Genomic DNA, 22,206 nt, shown 5'->3' with positions numbered 1-22,206 from the left:
AACTTTTAGTAGTGTTACAATTTTGAGATTAGAACGATAAAGTTAATTTGTGACAATCAGACAGCTCTTTCAAATTACATCGAATCTAAGCCTCCGTAAATAAATCAGAGATGTTTGAATTCACTCTCACTTAATTTGTACCAACTTTGCTTGAGACAGTGCACATCCATTGTCAACTCAAACAATCAATTAGCTGCCAAAGCTCTCTGGACACGGACCAGGAATATGTTGTATCAAGCTGGATTGTTTTGATATCTACAACCAACTTGAGGAGTGAGAATTACAAACCTAACAACCATTGTAATTAATATTTAATATCTCACTTTCCAATTAGCTTTGGTTCATTGTATCTTCGTAAATTGATATAGTTCAATTGCCCTCTTTGTGAACTGTACTCTATTAATTATCTTTAGGTATGTATAATGCAACTAAGTGTGTATTTAGCACTCAAGTCTAGAATATTCACTCAAAATCAGTCATCCCTTATTTTACCATTATCTCTTTCATCATATTTTCTTTCTTTTTCATTGTCCCTAAACAGAAAAATGAGAAAACAGAGCACAAATAGAGACAAGATTGAAAGAGAAAACATGCATATTATTCTAATCCTTGCAAATAGAATCGTACAAGCAAGTATCAACCTAAGAAAATTAGTATGAAGAAGAAAATACAAACACACAGGCTTTGACAAAGAACGGTAGCCTAATAACCTGTAGTAACAATGTGCATTGAATAAATAACTTTCTGGTCAACAATTCCAAACATTTCGCAATACCTGCAAGGACATGGGCTGCTATAATTAAAACAAACAAACAAGGCTTTGTAAAGGAGACTACCAATGTTTGAGGATAATAAGCTTATCAGCTAAATGAAATGTTAGACATAACAAAGATTTGGAAGGGTCAATAATAGGAGCCATTCAGACCCAAAGAATCACAAACTCTTCAAAATACCGCCCAAATCAATCTTTACATATCGGTCTTAAAAGAATAACTCATTCCTTCTGAATGTAGAGCATTTCTCCAAATAATACAAATGTACATCTCAAATTTATGCAGAAACAGGAAAAAAATTGAAGAAATGTGCTTCAACTTGACGCATCAAGCTGAAGCTGAATGGTTAGGACTTTAACTGCATGAATAGTAGCATTATTTCATTCTTTCATATTTTTCTTGTTGGGGTTTATACTGGTAATTGCCAATTTTTAAAAATAAAGGTTCCAAGCAAGGTCAACATAAAAGACAGTAAAAGTTGTGAAAAATCAAATCATGTAAATTCTAGAAAAGCAATCGTTAGCCTTGTTACTTTCAAATCTTTATCCGAGATTGATTCTAATTAATTAACTAGTCTTTAAGAAAAATAATAAATTTAATGGCAGTTTTCTTCTATTAAGTTTGTATTTTATTTCATTAGTTAAGACTTCAAAGCCAAAACTAGCTAACCAGTCTAATAGGAAAATATTCCTCAAAATTATTAAGCACAAAGAAATATAATTACCGGATGGTGTCTTTTATACAAGGAGATCATCTTCAAGATAATTATACTCAAAAGTGAATTCAGTCTTGATTCTTTGACACCTGGATAACCACATCGACATACAGACAAGTTAGAACAAACAGAAGTGTAAAGTCAAACAATGTACAGTATTGTTCAGGTATTCACTAAAATTTTGACGGCAAATATCAATAATTATGCTTGCACAGCATACCATCCATGTTGCATCTCGTCATTTGTAATTTGGAAATCAAAGTACACATAAGTTCCCTGCTCATATTCATCAGTAGCAACTTTAGGCTCTTCATGCCGCTGAAACCAAGTGTTAAACTTTCTGTGGTATCTCCAAGACTGCTTCTTTAACTCCTTTGCAGCCAGATATTGTTGGTAAGTATTCTGCAGAAAAAATACATATAAGCTCACAAGGCAAAAAGACCCAATACTTAATCCCAGAAAGTTCAGATACCTGTTGATAATAAAACGCAAAGAATAGAGTATCAGTGCCAAATGGTTCCAGACCCACTCTCTCCCAAAAGGCGGGATTATTAACAATAGGTGACTGTACTTGAGGATAACTAGGAGGTGTAATTGTCGGATGTTTCTGCATTACCGAAGAAAATCCATCAATGAGCATATAATAGATTATCCAATGAACATGAGGATGATTATAACAAGCAATGCATACAGGTGTATAAGTCCTGGGACGTTCAGAGTCTTTGGGTAGGGGAATTTTGAAGTGGGCTGCCTCAAGCATTTGCAAATTATACAATTGATCACGCACTCCACCAGAACTAACACTGGATGCATTAAAACCATCACCAATTGCTCCATGTTCAGAACCATTTCTTCTACCAATGACACCAAGGTTGCCAGTAGGTTGATTGGATTGTAATGGTTGGCCAGGAGACAAATCAATATCTCTGGAAGTTTGAGCAGATTCTGGAAGAGAGGCAGACACTCCTACCTGCAGCATAAACAACAAATAGTCAACCTATATCATCATCAAATAATATATATATATATATATAGAATACATCAATCAAAATGCATATTTTGACATCTGCAAATCAGGGAAGTCCTACCATTTGTATTCTGCTCATATCTCATCACCTTAACTCATAAAAGCACTACAATAGAGCTGTTCAACTGGTTTTCAAATCAGATGGATGCTATCAAAGTAATAAATTTGTTTACATGAACTAGCAACTAAATGGGAGAAAAAAATATAAAGAACTTACATACATGCATGTGCTCTGTTCCTTCAAAATTAAAAAATACATTTACAAATTTTATATTTTACTTCTGCCTTAGAAAGAAATTGATCAGAACTACAAGTGCAATTTAATGTAGTAATTTCATTGACCTACCTAATGAAAAGACTAGGAAGACCAAACCCCAGGTTTTCCCCAGCTTATGATCCCAGATTTATTGAAGCATTACAAGCACGGCAAAGTAGGAGGTATTAATAAAAATTATATATGCTTCTTATATATTAGAGTAAGATATATCTTGAATATAAACAAATTAAGAATGAGGCAGCATACAGGAGAATCTACAGCATATGCTGATTTTGAATCATCTTCATTTATGAGATTCTTGCCAATCCCAGTGCTAGCAGTAGATTCAGTTATTGGCTCATCAGGAAAATTCTGATGTTGCTGCTGTTCTTCACTCTTGGAATTGCCAACATCTGCATAATATAAATAGTATATAATGTAATACTCTCATAATAACACCAACACTAGTATTAGGTTTTTTTATCTTAAATAATTATATTCTTATAATAGATGGGCTTGTATATTGAACAATATGTCATTTCAGTACTATTTTATATTTGATCCACAGTCCAAGTACACGGATATGTTATTCCCAATTTACTTGTTAAACTAACAACTCAGAGATATTTCTTTATTGGGAGCAGGGAGCTCATAAAATAGTCTCCTACAATAATATTCATTATGAAGGGAAAAATAGAGAATTATCACTGCTAAAAGTGGAATTTAAATCTAATTTAACATAACAAAACCAGTTTAGAAGATGAAGTTTGCACCCATTTATATACTAAAACTTAACCTTAGTGGGATCTTCAACACACCCCTTACACCGAGGATTTGTCATCTCAAGTGTGGAAATAGATATTTATGGATGGTATGATAGGAACTCAATAACAGGTGGCACAACAGTCCCAACAAATATTGCTAAGATAAGGTTTTTATATGCTCTGATACCATGATAAGAAAGTAGAATTTATATCTAACTCAATTTTGCAAAACTAATTTATAAGATGAGATTTGCATTCACTTATGTACTATAATTTAACATTATCTTGGGTTGATACGAGATCTCCAACAATCACCTTTTTCACCTTCATGATACAAATATTTATCGGGCATTAGTCATTTAAATCTTCCCTTTATTACATAATAGGAAATTCAGAAGTCAATAAAATGTGTTTGTTCAGTATTCATTGGAAAACAACCATAACTGAATAACATGGATTGGGAACTATCTATGGGAACCCATATATAAAATCATACTATTCCAATCACTCATTGAGCCCATAAAGGAAAGGAAGAAAGTATTCCAATTTAAAAGGAGAAAATTTATTCAGCAAAACACAATAACATAAGGCTATTAACAAACAACACATGCCTGAATCTTTAGAAACACCTGGCATCAGTGACTGTTGACTAGAGGGGGAATGGACAGAATTGGGTGGCTGCTGTAGTGATGCAGAAGAAATACCGCTGAGACTTGTGGACTGGACCCCAAGTCCAATACCAGATTGAGAAGAAACAGATGAGCCATGAGAGTTAAACTGCATACATTGCACTATGTCATAAAATATATTTTTCTGATGTAGAAGAAATTATGTCATAAAAGGAGTTAGTTAAATATTATCATTTAACAGAAAAATAAGCTCTTAATCAGAAAAAGTTCATTCATAAAGAAGAGTACATATGGAAGGAAAATTGAAAATGAAAACAAAAGCTTCAAGAAATACACCATTAACAACATTTTAAAATGTGAATTAACAGTATGCCATATTTAATTACTGATACTTATACCACATTAAGAAAACAGAAAAGAAAACTTTGTATTGAATATCATAGTTTTTACAAGTGCTGAGGCAAATACATATAAACTACAGAAGCTCACTTAACTGACGAAATCAGTTATAAGTTATAACAGCTGACTAACAAGCCTCCAGTGACAACTGACAAACGGAAAACGACAGCAGTCTAGCTAATCAGACTACAACTGATCAAACAAGTAATTCACTCAGACCACACAATCTAACTCGCATCAGTATGGAAATTTTCAATTCTACTTGATACTACAAGATGAAATGTGAGGTGATTTAGGATGATCCATGAATTCATATGCTACCCTGAGTACAAAACATTAATTGCTTTAATTTCTATTGTGGGCAAAGCAAGCACAGAAGTCCTTAATTTTTCCTTTCTATGAATAGGATTCACATTTCAGTAATACACTCATAACCAGACAAATTATGAGGCACTAAATTATGACTAACAAAAAGAAACATGAATTTTCTTCCCTTTTTCCCCCCAATAACTTTCTCCATCACTTTGAACTGAAAAAAAATTAAAAATAGAAGTCCAATTCAGCTTGGAATAATATCAAGAGGACCAAAGCTTCTGTAGTAAAGAACCAAAGTAAAAATCAACAATAAAGTAGCATTAGAAGAACACGCATGTTTAGGCTAGATACCTCAATTTTTTTGTACCATAATGAACCTTCCAAGAAAAGATAAACCTTCAAGCAAAGAAAAGACAAATGTGATATACAAGAAGTACCTGTTGCAAAAGGGGGTTTTGCTGCTGGGCAGAAAACTGCTTATGGTTTCCCCCAACAAGAGAAGGCATATTAAGAAGGGTACTGTGCCCTTGTTGCACTTGCTGATACTTCTGCAAAAACTTTTCCCTTTGATCAGGAGCTATTTCAGTTCTTCCCCGAAGCTGGCCCTGAAGAAGTATAGATTAAACAAGTCTCTTCAGTGATAACAATTTTACATATATACAATAACAGGACCAGGATGATACTTCCATTCAACCTAGCAATAACAAGAGTGACTGAAGCATTTGTAGTGGACTGACTACTACTTGAAAGTAGTTATATAACTGTGCACCCATGTAATAATTTTACATGTAAATGGATTCACGCACATAAACATAGCAAAAACATATATATCATATTAGTGGAAGATTGTCAGAGGTATTAATCAAGCATTTAAGGTCTTAAATGAAATGCCATTAACACAAGAGATCAGGAATGACCTTTTGATCCAGACAATACTATATAAAATAGCTCTGGTGATCACCAATCCCAGGCATGATAAATCAAACGCCCAATGTATATATAAATGTTAGGAACATTGTATGGTTGAATAGTTCTAAAGCAATAAATACTCTGTAGTTTTCAACAGATGTAAGAATTAAGGTCGATATGAATGTGGCCACTAACAATGTAACTTAGGTTACTCTATGAAATTATGATGAATGGGTACCATATCACAGAATTTCATAAAATAGGATTCTAGATTTCAACACACGTGTTAGATTTTAGCTTTGATTTGAATTCAAAAGCTGATCAACAGCCATTAGTATTACAATCTAATTGCAAGTAATATGTTAATATACATAAATGAACTCCATACTTTGAAACCACATACACAAACTCCACACTTTAAAACCACATATACAAACATCCTTGCATACAGTTTCCAGGAACAAACTAATCAACAGCCATTAGTACAACAATCTAATTGCAAGTAATATTTTAATATACATAAATGAACTCCATACTTTGAAACCACATACACAAACTCCACACTTTAAAATCATATATACAAACTCCATACTCTAAAACCACATATACAAACTCCACACTCGCAACCAGTACAGATGTCTTCATATAAATTACAATTAAAAACAGCAACAGAAAATGTAATTTTTGGAGGGTCTAACTAACCAATAATAGTTCACACTTCAGATTCCACAAAAATTAACATGGTGGAAAACTAAATACCAAAGCAAAAGAAAATTACGGACAGAAAACTTACAGCATCATTCTGATTCTGAAAGGGACTTCCAGGTCTCCATTGCATGCCAGGAACAACAGAAGGGGAGAAAACTCTCCCAGATACAGCTCCAGTGTCATTAACAGTACCAGCGTCAACTGAAACAGTTCCATCATTAGCCTTTGCAGCCTGAGGCAAGATCAATCTATTACTTAGTGGGGATACAAGAGGCTGCACCATCGCACTACTTCCAAGTCTATCATCAGCGGCCAACATGTTCCTTTTAGCTATTTCAGAGGCTGAAGGGACTGATCCAAGGGCCCCATTGCTAGGAACCATGTTTGCAGAACCAAGAGGGATGCTGGCTGTTGCTTGATTTGATAGGGAGTTTCTTCCCCTCAAAAGTGTTGCATCAGAAAGCGATGGAGACGGTCTCCGGCTAGGGAAGCTATTAATGTCTTCCTCCTTTGTAGAGGTAGACTGATTTACAGAAGATGAATTGGTAACATTACTACTCTCCAAGACATTCCGCACCGAATTTGAGCTAGGTATGGCTGCAACAGCAGGTGGACTAGATAGGGTATGACTAGAAACATTCACAGAAATTGGAGAAGTGAGGTTGCCAGTAGGAGTTGAAGTAGCAGAACTAATTCCACCACTTTTAGGAGGTGGAGTTTTGGCAACATTGTCAGAATTGCTATCCTGGGATGCTGTGTCATCAGCTTGCTCCTGGACAGATGTATCCTGGTGATTAGAAATAATAGCTTCCTGGATTGGGAATTAACAATAATGTTTATCAATTTAAATGACAACTTATGAGAATGCAGTATTTATACCCACCCGTAACTAGTCAAGTAAAATAGTGATTACATGGACTTACTGAAACTCTAGTCATGATCCCATTGCTTACAATTAATATTTGCAATTAAGTATTACGAGATGCTTCATCAGAATTTGCATAATTTTGGCTATCAAGTTTTAAATGTAAGATTTATATTGTAAAATTTGGGTTAAAATAACTACTTTTTGAGTGTTTTCTTCATGTTGTAAGTGTATAAATCCTTTACATTGTGACCTGTAAGTTAATTATTATTATTATTTTGCAACACCATTTTTAAAAGTAAGATTTATATCATAAAAATTGGGTTCAAATAACTACTTTTTGAGTGTTTTCTTCATGTTGTAAGTGTATAAATCCTTTACATTGTATCCTGTAAGTTAATTATAATTATTAGCATTGTGCAACACCATCTTGCAAAACAGTACTGCTTCCAATATGCTTCGGAATTTAATCTCTTTACCAACTAATTGTAGCAAAGGAATTGATTGCTCATATCACTATTTATCATCACTGCAAACCATCAAATAACAATTGGTCGAGGGATGTAAAAGCAACTTCATTTACACAATGAAATATCTAGCAGGAGCATCCAAGCAGAGTAAATAAACTAAATAAAAGCAAGAGCAACACAGAATATTCTGAAACAACATCCCAAGATTTCAATTTTCAATAGACTCCAGAGAAATATTTTCATATTGTAGAAACAAAAAATACATACAGATGTTTGTGATGCAGATGCTGACGCTGATTGTGATGTTGATACTACTGAAGAATTTTTCACGCCAAGACTAGGTGCCACCTGAAAATATATATAAATTAGGATTCCACAAAGAATAATTATAATTATTCTAATATGTTAGCATGAAGGAAATGTAAGCATAAAACACGAATTTCAAATATAGGAAGCCTAGAACCAATATGCACAACATAAATAACAATAAAAAAATAAAAGAGAAGAAATGGCCATTACTGCCATAGGATCCTAATACTTTTGGGTTTGGGGAAGGTATGATGCGTGGACTTATTTCCATGTGTAGAACCCACAATATTCATTAAGTTATTTTCAGATACAATATAGTAGCATCAGAAAATAGACAATCTAATATATATAATTCAAGGGTGAAATGCTTACATGCCAAAATTAATTGATATACGCCAATCACATAAAACAAATCTACAACATACACATCCAATTGTATTTGTATGTATGTTTGCAACCAAGGCAAGAATGATTAAACAGACACCTTTACCTTAGAAAGAGCGGTGGGAATTGTAACAAGTTCTTCTAGGGTGTCCACCTTGTCTAAAGGTAATGAACTGTACAGTTCATCAACATCACTAAATTCATCAAAATCCTCCTGCAGAAGAAAATGAAAATTAGAAAAAAGAAAGACACAAAACTAGAAAGAAAACATAAATTTTGTGCAGACTCAAGCATTAGGCAATGTTTGAATGGAAATGAAGGTAGGGAATTTTTTATTTTAATAAAGACTAAAACTGTTTATACAGAATTTATATAATAAATGAATAAGGAATTATTGGAAGGTTATGTGACATCCTCTCATTTTGTTAATCTAATCTCATTCTGATTTTTTAAACAAGGGGAATGTTTAGTTAAAGAAAAAAATTATCCCTCTTCCTCCAAACACACCCTTACACTAGTTTTAAACCAAAGATTTTGAAAGCCTAAATCTGGGTGAGAGAGAAACGCACTTCCTTAGAAATTGTCCCTCGTTCAGAACTGCAGTGATGGAGAGAGCGGCATGGCTCTAATTTGGTCTCTCCATAATGGAGAGAAGGGATCATATTTTGTTCTAACAGCCAAAAATATGCTTACTGGTTTTTTTCTAATAGAATTATGTTTTAAAAAGGTCAATAAACATAATTCTATTTCCTTTCTTCTTTCATTTTATCCAATCAAAAAAGTGGAGAGAACTAAACTTTTCCTTCTCTTCATTTTCTTCCCATATTTCCTAATCCAAAGAGCCTAAAAACCTACTTATTTTCTCTTTTCATCTAATTCTTCCTTCCCTGTTGCTTCTCAAAACCAAACAAAAGGGATTCCCAAGAATACAATATGGGAAACAGAAAATTTTAGGAAATAAGAGCTTCATTAAGGTTTGTTTTTCCAAGCATCGTAGGTACTTGGCATAACTAGGTTGAATGTGTCTTGGGAAATAGTAGCATCTTACTTGCTCTCTTGTAAATTGATTTAGCTTTACTTATCTTCATACCAATCTTGAATAAATTTATGAAGCACTTATACTTCAATTTGCTTCGTGTATCCATGTCCAATATGTATCCAACACCGATACTCTAGGATACTTGTATCTAAACTTACGAAGCACCAATCTTTTACTTGTTTCACGCACATACCAAGACTTTTGGAAGTGTCCAAGCTTTTAAAGCACTTATAGCCAATAAAACTACAAGAAAGATATAAGTATACGTAATATAAAAACATATAACATTGTTTATTCATAAACCAAAGAGAAAATTGTTCTCTATTAATTATTTTAAAAAGTAATAAAATTGATAGTTATTCCTATACATAAATAATAGAAAGTAATTTTTGTTTAAGAAATGTGATTTATGTTTCAATTTGCACAATTGTAGTTATATATTTATATTTATTATGTTTTATGAATTTGTATACATTTTTAACCATGTATCTTACACGTACCATATTCTGTTATTATTAGAAGAACCATATCATCGTATCGGATATGCATAGTATCCACGTATCACATTCGTGCATTATATTTATAGATATAAATAGACCATTATGTTGGGTTACACTTAAGGTATCCAATACACATATTACATTTGTGCATTATATTAAAATAATACTCGAGCTCAGAAGGTATGACTGTGTTAGCACATGTGCCTAATATTATTGTAGTCGGTGATGATTGGAAGGAACAAGTCTTGAGACAAATTCTAGCAAAGGGAGTCGAGCTAAAAACTCTTAACAGGCTAAAGTATATTCTAGAAATTGAAGTGTCTCACTCTAAGAAGGTATTTTCATATCTCAACAGAAAATGTGTCACAAATTTGCTCCAAGAGACAGGTAAGACAGCTCGTAAACCTATAAGTAACTCCATACAATCAAACCTCAATTGAGTAATGCAGATGATATTGTAGTGGCTAAGATATTATAGCGTCTTGTTATATTAATCTATATATCTCAGAAGGTCAGGTAGTGTATTCATTGAAAGTTTTGTTAGTCAATTTATTCACTGCTTGACACATTCACTTACAAGCCACTCATAGAATTCTACAGTATCTTAAAAGAACCATAGAAAAGAGGAATTTATATAGAAAAGGAAGGGGAGTGCAATTCTTAAAGCTACATTGATGCTCACTATGCAGGGATAGTGACTAAAAGGAGGTCCACTACTGGACATTGCACTATTTTTGGAGGAAATTTAGTAACTTGGAGGAGTAAAAAATAGAATATTTTTTTCCCAGTACCCTAGATGATTGGTATATCCTAGGTTCAATGCATAAAAAGAAGTAGTAGTATCTTAATTGCTCTCTTCTAAATTGATTTAGCATTAACTATCAATAATACTCTTGAATATAAAATAGACAATTCTGACAGGTGGAAAATACATATACACAGGTCTGGTAGAAAGATCAACAACATTCACTCAAGTGTTCAATTTATAAAGCAGAACAATTTGTAAAAGACAAACCTGATTACGCTCAACATAGTCATCCAAGAAATCTTTAACATCATTAACCTGCTCAGGACTTAATTCATCATTATCTAGTAGCCTCAAAATGAATTCACATTTTTTTATATGAGCCTTGTGCCGAGTAATTGATGTCTCTAGATGTGTCTGGGAAACAAAATTAACATGTCAATGGCCACGGGAAAGGCAAACTGTCATTTCAACAAAATATACATCCAATATTTCATACCAATCTGGGTGGCCTGCTCTTTCCTTTCTTAACAGAAAGCCCTTCAAGCTCTGCTTCAAAGTTATCAATCTGGGATTCTAACTCTCCAACCTGCTCAATATTTAAAATAACATGAAAATTTGCAAATGATGAGACAAACAAGTATGTAAGTGAAATCAATATGTATTCATCTTAATAATATATTATCAAAGAGATATTCCAATGAACATCACGAGGAAGGCAGACACTAGACTAGCATAAACAGAATTCTAAAAGAAGAAAATCTGAAGAACCAACAATAACTTAGATATTGCCAATAGTGAAAAGGTCTCAACAGTCAACCAGCATATTACCATTTGCCAATAAACAAACACTAGACAGAAAGCAAATGAGGCTAACCATTTTCCTGAGTAAGCACTTTGGACAAGAGCTACAAGCACATGCATTAGCCATATTGAACACAAAAAAAAATAAAAGTTCTTCAAAGGAATTGGTTTCATACCACATTGTTCAACCAATCCCTTGTCTCTGATTTAGCCTTCTCTCTAGGATCCTATTAGAAGACAGTGACATAACAAATTACTCAGCCCAAATTGACATAAGCACAATAAAAAAACACCAAGAAAAAACCCAAAAAGGAGTCAAATTACAACAAATAAAAAGGTAATATTTCCCAGGAAAGAGACTCACAGTCTTAGGCTGCTGACCCAAACCTTCTTTAGAAAATGCTTTGGTCTTTGTTTCCTTCTCACATATCTTAAATCTTTCCATTTCTCGTTCAATTAGCTTGCGTGCATCCACCAAAGCTTGCTCATATGAGGCACTAACCTATGTCAAGATGTCACAAGAGAAAGCATTGTCAAACTCAAAGCCGTGTAGCTAAATTTCAACATTCAATATTTAAAATGTGATACACCCCGTGTCCCCATCAAACATGACAAACCAAGGAGCACTACCATCTAACCAGGAACATTCAATATTTAAAATGTCAACACGATCCACACAGCTCATGTTCAAGCTAAAATGATGTAGCGTGACTTCTGAATCCTTGCCATAGATTGTAACTTCCCTGGAAACACATTTATTAACAAGTGCATATTTGGTTTAACTTATTTCAAGAAAACAACAATTTATCCCTGGAGAGCTTTAGAAAAAAGTTTTTTATTAATTATCTGTTCCAAACATGCTACAATCGAAGGCTAACCGCAAAATTCACACGACATTTACCAACCAGAATTCCAAGTACTGAAAATGTGTGTTTTGAATTAGTGAATTCGAAAATAGCTTATAATCTCAATCTTAATCAGAGAGCTTCTTCTCGGATTTTCCCTAAAAGTAAATTAAAAGCATACATACATCAATATTATCGTCTTGTGTACCTAAATATAGCTACCAAATAAGTAAAATATCCACCCACAATTCCCCGTGCTGGATAAATTAATTAATTTTTTTTTTAAAAAAAAAATACCTTCTTGTCCTTGATCTCACTGGACTGAATCCACGTTTTTATTTGGTCTCTGTACCTCTGGAGCTTCTTAATCTCCTTCTTGAGGTCTGCTTCAAATTTCTCCTTCTGGTTAGCATTGTCCGTGTCGTAAACCTATTCCCAAACGAAACCCGTCATTTTGTTCAGAAACAGTGTAATTGGAAAAAGGAACAGCAAAAAATGTGAGAGAAGCGAATGAAGCACCTTGTTCCAGATGCTATCGAAGACTTCAACACCTTCCTGGACCTTCTTCAGAACACGATCTATCTCTCCCTGGAGCTTTCGACTTGCACCCATTGATCACGCTCTCACTTCTCCCAATGCCAGAGTGGTGGTCCAATAGCGACTAACCAATTGCTCTTCGATTCGGGCTTTAGGGTTTGTTTCTGCACTCCCTTACTTGCTTGCTCGCTTGCTCGCTTACTCAGAGGACGCGGAGATTCTACCACGGCATCACTCTCTTTGTCGTTTCGTATATAAACTCCAATTTTTTGGATTGGTATTAAAGGAGGTTCATACTTTTTTAAAACGAAGATTAATTAAATAAATATTAATGACTAATTTTTGGGATCTAGGCTATACATGTGTTTTTTTTTTCGTTGCGGATCATGTATTTTTTTTTTACCATAAAATCTATTAAATATTTTTATATTTTTACTCCTTTAGTTATTTTTTTGTTCAGTGTGGTCCATTAACTTTTAAAAAGTTTAGTTTGATGCGTTAAATTTGTAAATTGGTTTATTTTGCTCTGTATTGTAATAGATTAACTTGTGACCAGGGTATAGTGAAATATATCCAAATTGTGATTTAGTTTATTTTGCAAGTATTTGGGTAATATCTGTATTATGTAGAATGAGGGAGAATATATGTTAACGGTGCAGCATGGAGTTAATTTTGTGAAAAAAGGGTAACATTTTTGTTGTTGGTTCCTTCTAAAAGTAATATAGGCACATATGTGACTATTGGCATGAATTATTAAGGTTTAAACCTAATTATACCATTAAGTTATCACGAGAGCCTTACCAAGGTGATGATTAGAGTTTAAAGCATTTTAGGATGTGTTTAAGCCTATCCTTCATAGAGTTTATATTTATTTGGACGCATGTAAACTGATTTTTTTAATGCAAACTATTTATTGGTTTGGATAGTTATTTCAGTAAAGGGCATTAGAAGGGCTATATTTAATACAGTTATCTGAATCATCATATATGTTACCTACAACATTTTCTTGTGATTTAAGGAGAGAGAAAAACTTTTGGAAAGTGATTCATAGAACTTTGATGAATGACTTACGAGGTACAACAAAGTTTTGTACAATCAATGAGATCTATTAAATGTAAGTTTTGTCTAATGTGCTTAAGATTTTTAAATAGGTTTTATTTGGTCTCTTCATTTTTTTAAGTAAATCTGGAATGGTACTTCTGTTTGTAATGTGATTAAATTTTATCCTTTCTACTTATAATGTTTCCTTATTTGTAATAAGATTACATTATTTTGCTAATTATTTAGTTTGATTCTTAAGATTGACCAAATATAATTATAATAAATTCATTGTTTTAATTGAGATTCATCTAATTAGGTTTATTTGGGTCTTAACTTTTATTTATGATAATTTTGTGTTTTTAGTTAAAGTAGACGATCTAACTAGACAGTTTAGTGGATGCATGCATGCACTAGACAAATAGGAGTGTATGACTAGACGATTTGAAGGAAACGTTTATCACTATGAATGAATTGAATCACGTGAAAGTTCAAATTGCTTCTCTGAATCAAAATGGTAAACGAAACCTAAGGAGAAAAATGAGAAAATTGAATCTATAATCTGAAACAAAATTGGAAGCAAATTATTCCTGAAGATACAAAGAAACAGAGTTCGCGATTAAATAGAAAACAAAATTCGAGATTTTTGAAAAGTTGAAAAATTGTGAACAAAATCTAAACCAAGTATTTTTCTAAGATCCTTCCAGCAAAAAAAAAAAATCCTATAAAAAGATACAAGCTTCAAGGAAAAATCATCAAGCTTCAAGGTTTGACTATGGCATTCTAAAATTTAAGCATTAGGATTTTCTTAGTTTTCTTTATTCTCTTCTTTGTAATTCATTCATTTTGTCTCCGCATGGAAGGCTAAACTCCTTTGGGTTCATTCTCTTGTGATTTCACAATGAATTTTGAGGTTTCTGTTCAATAAATTTTTATTCTTAAATTCTCTGTAGTAGATTATGTTTTATTGTTGGTCTTTCTAAAATATGATTTCTATCAAAAGAATTCTACTTTTGAACACTTGTTAAGAATTCAATTATTTCTCTTAATTGGAGTTCTTGCCCAATTCGTTTAGTCTTAATCAATCTTTTTTTTTTCTTAATTTGAGAGTTAAACGATAAACATCTCACAAGTAGAGGCTTGGAACAAGTGAGATTCTAAATATATTAGTGGACACTTGTTTTGATGACAAAATTATGTTAAAAGAGACAAAATTTGTTTAATGGTTGTTTGATTAAGCTTGACATTGTGTGGGAATTGAAAGAGTGAAAATCTTAAGATAATCAATGAAGAATTCATTGTCGAATAAACTAGAGAGTCAACTTGCATTTTTTCATTGTTTATAATCTATACTTTATTTTTTTGCATAACAATTTCAACCCTTTTTTTATTTTCATTGTTATTTCTAATAACCCTTTTGACTACAGATAAGTTTTGAATACTGATTTAACTGGATTTATTATTGGATTCGTCAGGAGACAACTTGAGGTTATTGACCACAATTATATTATCATCTCTTTTTATGTTAGATGGTCTAGAATTGCATTAGATAATCTATGATGAATATCATTTTAAATTGACAACAAAATGACAATTATCACCCACTTATATAATAACTTTAGAAAGAATCATCCTAGATTGAGACTAAAACTAATATGTTGCATAAGGTTCGTTGATCTAGCACAGTAGAAACACACATGTCCATTGATTCATTTTTCACATGAAGAAAATTATGAGTTCCAAAAGACCAAACTAAAGCGCAAATTGAGATATTGAAATGCATATAGTCAAATGAAAAGACAATTTTTGAAACTGAAAAGTAAACAAATTATGTTTTTTCTATGCATTCTTAGAGCGCATATAATATATATATATATGCTAAAAAATATGAAATAAAGATGAACCTAAATGCAGACTCTAATTAGATCTATAAGCTCAATTACAAAAGTTCAAGGAAAAATAAATAATTATGGGTTTCTTTATAAAAAAATCAACAAATTTTTCTCAACTTCTAAAAATCGTAAAAATAATAGAGAACTTGAAATCTAGCAAACCATATGTCAAGTTCAAAGCCAGTAAATGTAGAATCCAATACAACTAGAATCAACCCAAAATAATAACTACAAAGAAACTTATATGTTGAAAACGTCACATTAGTTGAAAATACAAAACTAGAGAAAATATGTACATTATCCAATTTATTACTACTAAAAGGAAATAAGTTAAAAATTGGAAATAAAGCATATGGAATTAGCTTTCAATGTACAATAAAGTTATAAATGTGTGCACAAAATATATGTTATCAAGTCATTCTTGGCTGATAGAGTATTCTTTGGAACATGATCATTTCTAGCTAAAATCGATTATTCTTTGGAACACAACCACTGGCTCAACACAAGTATACTTTGGACACATGTTACTCTTGGCTAAACACATAGTATTTTTTGAAGACATTCATTCCTAGTTAAACACAAGTATTCTTTGGACTCAACCACTCCTGGTTAAACAAATTTTTTTACACAAAGGTTGTGATCTAAAAGACCACAATTTCGCTAACTAATAGAGGAATGAAGTCCTAAGACAAATACAAAATGATAAGCACTCTTTTATGTTACTATGAACACAAACCGTGTTCTTGCTCACATAGTAAAGTTAAAGGATTACTAAAGCTTATAATAGCTTTGAGAGCTTTTTTGCAAGCATCATCGTTAACCTTTCTTCTTCATAAAATCTTTTTTTATAACAAATTTGATAAGAAAAGAGTCGTTGCAAATCCTTTATGAGTTGTTGTGGGGTTTTGTGCAGTTCTTATTTTTTTTTATCTTGCATATATTCATGCTCAAACATGTAAACCTATTAAATGCATTTCTAACATTAAATGTGTGTGGTTTCCTTACGCAACTTTCTGATTCACGACATCGCTTATCAAATCTAGGCAAACAACTTATTTCCATCTTTGAGTAAAGCATAGGTCTGACATAACTACTTGACTTTGTAAGACAGTCATTTTGTCTTTTCAAAAAGTTAATTTTGTGAAACATCTTTAGACACATTTTTCAAGAAACCTTGGTGTTGACACTTCAATGCGAGATCTTCTTGTAAAAGACGAAAATATGAGCATTCCCCAACAAGCATACAATAAATACTTATAAGTCGTTGACATGTACTATTAATGCTTAGACTATGATTCAACTTTGTTTATCCTAATAAAATCTTATCAGATGAAACAATCATATAAAGTTTATCAGATAAAGTATATAAGCAAAGTGTTTGTATCTATTCGACAAAGATGTTATTAAGAAATAAACTTTAAGCCTAGCTCAACCATATAAAATCGGTTTATAAGGTGAGGTTTAAACCCACTTATATACTATGAAATGTCCTTATCTCTAGTTGATGTGAGGTCTACAATACACCCTCATGCTGAGACATGTCAACTCGTGTGTGAGACTATATATATGGGTGATCTGATAGCGGTCCGATATTAAGGTTTTTCACACTGGCTACTAAGACATTAATGTTTAGCTGGCGTTCTTATTGAACAACAAAGGAAATATTTTTAGCTATGGGTGGAATTGGTTCCATAAGAAAAACTTGAGCTTTGACATTATTATATTGATCATTAAGACCCCAAATAATTTGCATTGCTTAGTTCTCTTAGTTTCTTTGATCTATAGTAGAAAAACTTTGCAAAACATTTATTTTGACATGGTTTGTACCGTCCCGTCCCCGGACATTAACCAAAGGATAGAGTCAACGCATGGTGGGACCCCTCAAGGGACCCAAGGAAGAAAGTCAACAGATTGACCGTTTGAGTCACCGCCTCGCTAAGGCATCGCCCAAGAAAGGCATCGCCTTGCTAAGGCATCGCCTAAGAAAGGCGTCGCCAAGACAAAACACCAAGCTAAGACATCGCAAGGAGGCTTCGGGCCTCGATAGTTCAGAACAGTGACAAAGAGAAGAGAAAGGTGGCCTCAGGGCCATAAGTTCTAGCACCAATAGGGGGTAACCTGACTCGTGAAGTATCCACGCCACTGCTGGGAGACCCTGGGACAGATACGACCCATGAAAGGGCCACGACCAGGGGAGAACCACGTGCATGGTACGAGAGAAAGGTAGATACACCCCCAGGGCGAGTGACTCGAGTCTGGGGCGCATGAGTTGGCGCCCAGAAAGTCACCCCATGCGCCAGATGCACTTCAAGGAAGGAGGACTCACACAAGGGATTAACCCTAAGTTGGGTTACAGCGCTGTGAGGCCCTCCGCACAGAATAACGATCAAGTCAGAAGGACACGTGGCAATTAGCACGTGCTCATTAAATGTTTCAGTGAAAGTTTGCCAAGGAACGCGCTAATTCAGTTAAGATTCGAACGTTCCAAGGAACATTTTTATACGCTTTCAATGCGCTTCAACGCGCTTTAAATACAGAAGGTATATAAAAAGGGGCCTTGGGTCATTTGGTGGGGGATCCGAGTTTTGACCTAATTCTCGCAGTTTACACAGAACACAAACCCTAGTTGCTTTTGCTGCGCACCCACTGTGAGCACAAGACAATTAGGGCAACCCAGTTTTAGTATTCTAGCACAGTTATTTTCGACCACCTTCAGAGGGTGTGTCACCTTTGATGTTTCTCGCTAGCTGACTTGATCGTCGGAGTGCAAATGGCCGCGAGGGCGCCCCTTTGTTCACTTCTTTTCAGGTATCACAGACGGAGCATAACGAAGGTGCCCTAGCTCACGAGGACAAGTCACGCGCAAAGACGATCCCGGTCAACCGGCGGGAACATTTGGCGCCCACCATGGGGCCCGATATAAAACATCAGTCCCACTACACAAGTTTTTCAGTTCCAGTTCTCAAAGCCCAGATAAGTTAAGAAGGTTTCCAGAAAGTCACGAAGATGAGACCTGCGCGCTCTAGGAGTGAAGAGATGACCATGCAACAACTAACGGGCATGATGCAAGGGCTACAGGAAGTAATGGCAGCATCGAAAGTAGAGCAAGAGCGCATGCAGGCAGATCTCGCAGCTTCTTAGGCGAGGAACGATGAGCTCCACCGTGCCAACGAGGAGTTACGCCGGGGATGGCACGATGTAGACGAGCCTGAGACTGCCTCCCCACCTAGAGAATTCACTACACCATTCTCACAAGCGATCCTAGAGACAACAATCCCCAACACGTTCACGGGGCCCAAGGTAACCTTCATAGGGATGGAGGATCCTGAGGCGCACCTCACTGCGTTCCACACACATGAAGATGAAGTTACCAGACCTTAGCGGCGAGGTGATAGTCATCAAGTCAGACCAAGAAGAAGCCCGAAAGTGCTATGAGAAAAGTTTAAAAACAAAGAGAGGCATAGTCATGGTGATTAAGCGACCACCTGTCTCAGATTCACCTACAGAATCAGAATCATTGGGAGAGGCGACGCCCGCAGAGTCCACGCCAGTCGAAGCCACTTCAGGGGCGACGCCTATAGAAGACGCACATACGGAAGGAAAAAACGACGAGGCCTCGCCGATGGAAGGAGCACACGGGAAGGCCACGCCCGCAGATGAAGTACCAAGGATTGTATGGGCTTACCACACCACACCTCAATCCTCCACCATGGAGACGCCCTTCGGCTTAGTATATGGATCGAACGCCACGGTCCCAGTGGAGATCCGCGAGAGCTCGCCCCGTTTCCTGGGTTTCGTGGCGAAAGAGTCGAACGAAGAAAGGAGGGTGAACCTGGACCTGACAGATGAAGCTAGAGAAGAAGCGAAAATCAAGGCTGAGGCCGTGAAGAGAATAGTGGAGCGTCAGTACAGCTCCAAGGTGGAGTTGCGACAGTTCCAAGTTGGTGATCTGGTCATGGAGAAGGCCCACCCCTACGAATTAGAAAACGAGTTGTCTCCCGAGTGGACTGGACCGTTCAGGATAACCAAGGCCAAAGAAATGGTTCGTATAAGCTAGAGACTTTAGAAGGGGGCCCCATCCCACGTAGCTAGAATGCGGCGAATTTAAAGTTTTATTTCAGTTGATGTTATTCCAGTTGAAGTTTGAAAAGGGGACACTCTTTTTTCCTCCCGGGGTTTTTTAACGAGGTCACCCAAATAAAGAGAAGAAAAGTTTAAGATATTTTCTGCCTTAGTTTTTCCCTTTCTTGTAAGATCAAAGAAACAGAGACAAAGATGAGGCGTCGCCAAAATAAGGCGTCGCCATAGATGAGGCGTCGCCAAAATAAGGCGCCACCAGAACAAGGCGTCGCCACCAGATAATCAAGCAGAGGTCAAATTCAGAGCAAGATAACAGGTATGTCTAGTATATGTTAAAATCTGGGAGCCTAGTCCTTGAGCAGGGGTTAAGGGATTCCTTCGGGACACCCCCTCCTCAAGTATGAACAGCTAGCCTCGGTACCAGATATCAGTATAAGTTAAAATCCGGAGGCCTAGTCCTTAAGCAGGGGTAAGGGATTCCTTCGGGACACCCCCTCCTCAAGTATGAACAGCTAGCCCCGGTACCAGATAACAGTATAAGTTAAAATCCAGAGGCTTAGTCCTTGAGCAGGGGTTAAGGGATTCCTTCGGGACACCCCCTCCTCAAGTATGAACAGCTGGCCCCGGTACCACATATCAGTATAAGTTAAAATCTGGAGGCCTAGTCCTTGAGCAGGGGTTAAGGGATTCCTTCGGGACACCCCCTCCTCAAGTATGAACAGCTAGCCCCGGTACCAGATAGCAGTATAAGTTAAAATCCGGAAGCCTAGTCCTTGAGCAGGGGTTAAGGGATTCCTTCGGGACACCCCCTCCTCAAGAATGAACAGCTAGCCCCGGTACCAAATACCAGAGAAATTTAGAAAAAGAATACGGGTATCTAGTCCCTGAACAGGGGTTAAGGGATTCCTCCGGGACGCCCCCTCCTCAGGTATGAATAGCTAGCCCCGGTATCTGGTGTTTTAGACACCCTGAGGACGATATGGCGCTGCTGCAGTAGGCCTCTCCTCAGGCGTGAGTGCCAAACGCGGAGAAATAAGGGCTAAGTTGCCCTGGTGTTTTAAACACTCCATGGACGATACGGTACTATTGTATAAGCCTCTCCATGGGTGTGACCACCAGAGCGCGACTTTTGTCCCAAGGGCCTAGATACGCTGAGGACGCCCAGAGCAGGTCCTTCCTCGAGCATAGGCACCTAGTATAGGTAAGACAAGTCCTCTACGCCCTCGAGCGATGTCGAGGCCACAGAAGAACCGATAAGCCCTCCTCGCCCTTGAGCGATGTCGAGGCCCGAAAGGAGTTGAGACCCCTTTCATTTTAAGCGATGATAAGGCCAGCAATGCCCTTGTTAGTAAACACCTTGGGGCTCATGATAAGTAGGTGAAGAGCAAGGAGAGGATGAAGCATGAAGGCACGAGCTACCCAAGATAAGAAAAATACGTAAAGTTAAAATCCTCCTTTGCCTTTGGGCAATGATGAGGCAGGCGACGCCTTCATGAGGAAGATTCCTCGTAGATAGAAAGGCCAAGTAGGTTTCCAAGCGAAAAGATCAGGGGAAGGATATGCGTCGCGACTCAGAGGGGAAGGGTAAGAGAGAAGGTCACGTGCCACCTAAACAGTTAAAGTCGAACGCGATGAAGAAATGTATCGAAGGTTATACACTCGATATAGTAAAGAAAGCAGGAGCTAAAAGTACACAAGTATGCAAAGATAAAGCAAATGGGCATTCAAGTAAAAATCAAGAGTTATAATTACAGATGAAGTTCATGACAGTTTACAAATTAAGCAAAAGGCAATTGTATTGTATACACGTCAAATGTTTGGTTGAAACGCAAAACGAGGCTATTAGTCAGGAGCCTCTAATGCCACTATCTTGCCATTAAGCACCTCATTTAAAGGGCTGCACCCGGAGACGTCGATGCCAGGGTTGGCACATGCCGCCTGGACCAAAGCCTCTGCGAACCCATCAGCAAACCCAGTGGCAGCCTCCTCGACCAGCTTCTCTTCAACAATTTTGAAGTTGGCAGCTTGAGCGTTCATCTCTTGATCCTTGGAGGCCAAGGCAGAAATCAACTCTTGGACTTTGGCTTGGAGAGAAGTGTTCTCAGTGGTTAACCGGGAGCATTCATCAGTTTTGTCTGCAAGTGCGACCTCGGTCTTCCCCAGTGTCTGCTCCCGATCCACACACTGGTCCTCGAGTTTCTTC

General features: G+C 36.1%; 2 protein-coding genes across 5 annotated transcripts; one reads left to right on the top strand and one right to left on the bottom strand.

Moving 5' to 3' along the window:
* Nucleotides 1-576: 576 nt before the first annotated feature.
* On the bottom strand, nt 577-13,326 carry LOC137813842 (uncharacterized). Of its 4 annotated transcripts, none has more exons than XM_068616285.2 (17): nt 12,976-13,326; nt 12,754-12,885; nt 11,976-12,113; nt 11,788-11,838; nt 11,307-11,396; nt 11,078-11,224; nt 8,630-8,737; nt 8,098-8,178; nt 6,581-7,267; nt 5,316-5,483; nt 4,147-4,312; nt 3,039-3,184; nt 2,180-2,458; nt 1,961-2,095; nt 1,709-1,890; nt 1,498-1,577; nt 577-775 (listed from the first exon to the last, which is right to left on the bottom strand). In XM_068616285.2, exons 1-16 carry the CDS (start codon nt 13,066-13,068, stop codon nt 1,511-1,513), a joined length of 2,670 nt encoding a protein of 889 aa, XP_068472386.2. In that variant the 5' UTR covers nt 13,069-13,326; the 3' UTR covers nt 577-775; nt 1,498-1,510. The 4 variants fall into 4 exon arrangements, with proteins under 4 accessions (XP_068472386.2, XP_068472385.2, XP_090157685.1 ...); XM_068616284.2 differs by having other exon boundaries at nt 6,581-7,306; nt 12,976-13,288; XM_090301559.1 differs by having other exon boundaries at nt 1,961-2,458; nt 12,976-13,290.
* Nucleotides 13,327-19,632: 6,306 nt separating this feature from the next.
* On the top strand, nt 19,633-19,980 carry LOC150029582 (uncharacterized). The gene has a single exon (XM_090296151.1). It carries the CDS (start codon nt 19,633-19,635, stop codon nt 19,978-19,980), a length of 348 nt encoding a protein of 115 aa, XP_090152277.1.
* Nucleotides 19,981-22,206: the final 2,226 nt, after the last annotated feature.

Source organism: Phaseolus vulgaris, chromosome 1 (genome assembly GCF_051622355.1).
Source record: "Phaseolus vulgaris cultivar YP4 chromosome 1, ASM5162235v1, whole genome shotgun sequence".
NCBI classification, from domain to species: domain Eukaryota; kingdom Viridiplantae; phylum Streptophyta; class Magnoliopsida; order Fabales; family Fabaceae; genus Phaseolus; species Phaseolus vulgaris.
This window is presented reverse-complemented; position numbering and strand designations above follow the sequence as displayed.